Source organism: Vollenhovia emeryi, unplaced genomic scaffold (genome assembly GCF_000949405.1).
Source record: "Vollenhovia emeryi isolate VEMERY1.0 unplaced genomic scaffold, V.emery_V1.0 DF940129.1, whole genome shotgun sequence".
Taxonomy (NCBI): domain Eukaryota; kingdom Metazoa; phylum Arthropoda; class Insecta; order Hymenoptera; family Formicidae; genus Vollenhovia; species Vollenhovia emeryi.
The window spans coordinates 10,310-12,393 of record NW_011966237.1 but is presented as its reverse complement, the minus strand read 5'-3'; the positions used below and the strand labels follow the sequence as shown (position 1 = coordinate 12,393).

At 38.1% G+C, this 2,084-nt stretch overlaps 1 protein-coding gene across 1 annotated transcript in view; it reads left to right on the top strand.

Annotated features, from left to right (window-relative positions):
• Nucleotides 1–938: 938 nt before the first annotated feature.
• Nucleotides 939–2,084, top strand: part of LOC105556301 (piggyBac transposable element-derived protein 4-like) — a 5,885-nt gene continuing 4,739 nt past the window's right edge. Inside the window, exon 1 of the mRNA XM_012003385.1 lies at nt 939–1,024. Coding sequence (XP_011858775.1) covers nt 939–1,024 — 86 coding nt within the window. The remainder of the gene's footprint in view (nt 1,025–2,084) is intronic.

Below are 2,084 nucleotides of genomic sequence, written 5' to 3'. Positions count from 1 at the left end.
CAAGGATGGGTGGGGGTGGATCTCGGTATACGTGAAATATTACAAACCTATATTATTATTTGTAACCTTTTTCAGCCTGTATCTCCGAAACTATTTGAGTCCCCCCCCCTTATATATATATATATATATATATATGAAATGACTCGGGAAGACATCCCCAACAACATATTTAAAAATAAAACAAATTGGAGAGGAAGTTGCTTTTATACATAATTACCTATATTTTTTGTATCATGTTTTTCAAACATGTAAAAGTTTTCTGCGAAGTTTTAAAACGATTTGCTTGCTCGTTTTGCAATTATTATTAAGAAAGCGCGATCATCAATTGACGCGATATCGACGACGGAACGTGACAACGCCGCATCCCGACTTAATCTTTCAAGCTAAACAATTTTTACATTTTCATTAAACTCAAATTCTATTTACAATAAACAATACTTTAAAATATGATTTTATTAATTTCTTATAATTATGTGTCGTTCAGAATGCTCTGTTCAATTTTAATTTTCTGATGTTCTTAGAAATAATTTTACAGTGTGGAAAATATTATAGTGCTATCACTTCCACACCATTTTGCTGTAGATAGCATGGCGCATTTTTTTTACTTGGTATCCCCAGTAGGTCTAGTCCACTCTCATTGTTTAATGCAAAAACTGTTCGAAGTGCCTTCCCTGTTCTCGTATACAGAGTTCGACTCTTCGAGTGATATTGCGCGTCGCTCGTTGCGCCATTTCCGGAGTGATAATATTGAAGGCCGCGAGAATAGCTTCTCGTACTTGGTCTTCCGTACCATCACGCCTGTGCTCAATTAAATATTTGATATGACCCCAAACAAGAAAATCAAGCACATTAAGATCTGACGACCGCGCCGGCCAAATGATTGGGCCACCTCGACCCATCCATCCGTCCGGATAATGTGCGTTTAAAATTCCACGTACATGGCGGGAGAAATGCGCCGAAGCCCCATCGTGTTGAAAGATGAGTTGTGCCCGTTCGCGAAGAGGAACATCCGCGAGAAGCACGGGTAACTCATTTTCAATAAAATTGGCATTTTCTCCTCACACTTAGAAACGCGAGTTAAGGAGCATAGGAGCGACATTAAAAATAGGGTTGTAACGAAAGTGGTTATAACGAAAGCGAATGCGAAAGCGAAAGAAAACATATCTTTTTGCGAAAGCGAAAGCGAAAGCGAATGCGAATGCGAAAGATCTTGTTTCTTTCTACTGAATGATATAATTGACAGTTAGGAAAAAATGTTATGTAATTAATAATCTAATAATAATTAAAAAATATTTCTAATTCAAATTATTGAATGAGAAATGCAAATTAGTAAATTAGTAACTTGTTTATTTTAATTATAATCATATAAAATACATTATTCAATGTAACACAGAACAGGAACGGAGATATCACTTTCTAATCAAACAAAATAAACATTGTCTATCATTTCAGAATAAAATAAAGCTCTAAAATATTGTAGGTTAGGTTAGAGTTCTACGTGCGGGCCGGACAAAATCTTTCGCTAAAACTTTCGCATAATTAGTTGCGAAAGCGAAAGCGAAAGCAAGAGTCTAAAATGATGCGAAAATCTCGCTTTCGCATATGCGAAAGCGAATATTCGTTACAACCCTAATTAAAAAACACGAAAGCAACCACTCTGTAGTGAGTAAACATCGTGTCACGTATGGGCATGAATTCAACTGGACTACTCCAGAAATTCTGCACAGAGAAGGAAATAAGAGGAAGAGAGAGATTGCCGAAATGTATTACATAAAAAAGCACAAAGACGCGATTAATTAAAAAAAGACACTGATAATCTCAATGCTATACAGGGTGAGTCACAACATTTGTGCCAGAGTTCGTGAGAAGGTAGAACGGATCGAGGTGAACAGAAAAGTCCTGAACCATTTGCAATTTTCGCAATAGTTAACGAGTAATTAATTATCAAAAATCGTCGTCTTTGCCCTGCCCACTGTCCAATTCGAGCGCGTGGCGAGATGTGACCGCACGGCGATCGATATTGCCAGGCGAGGGATGGGGACGCGAGACGCGGGAGCGGCAACGTAAGCTCGCCGGCAACGGCG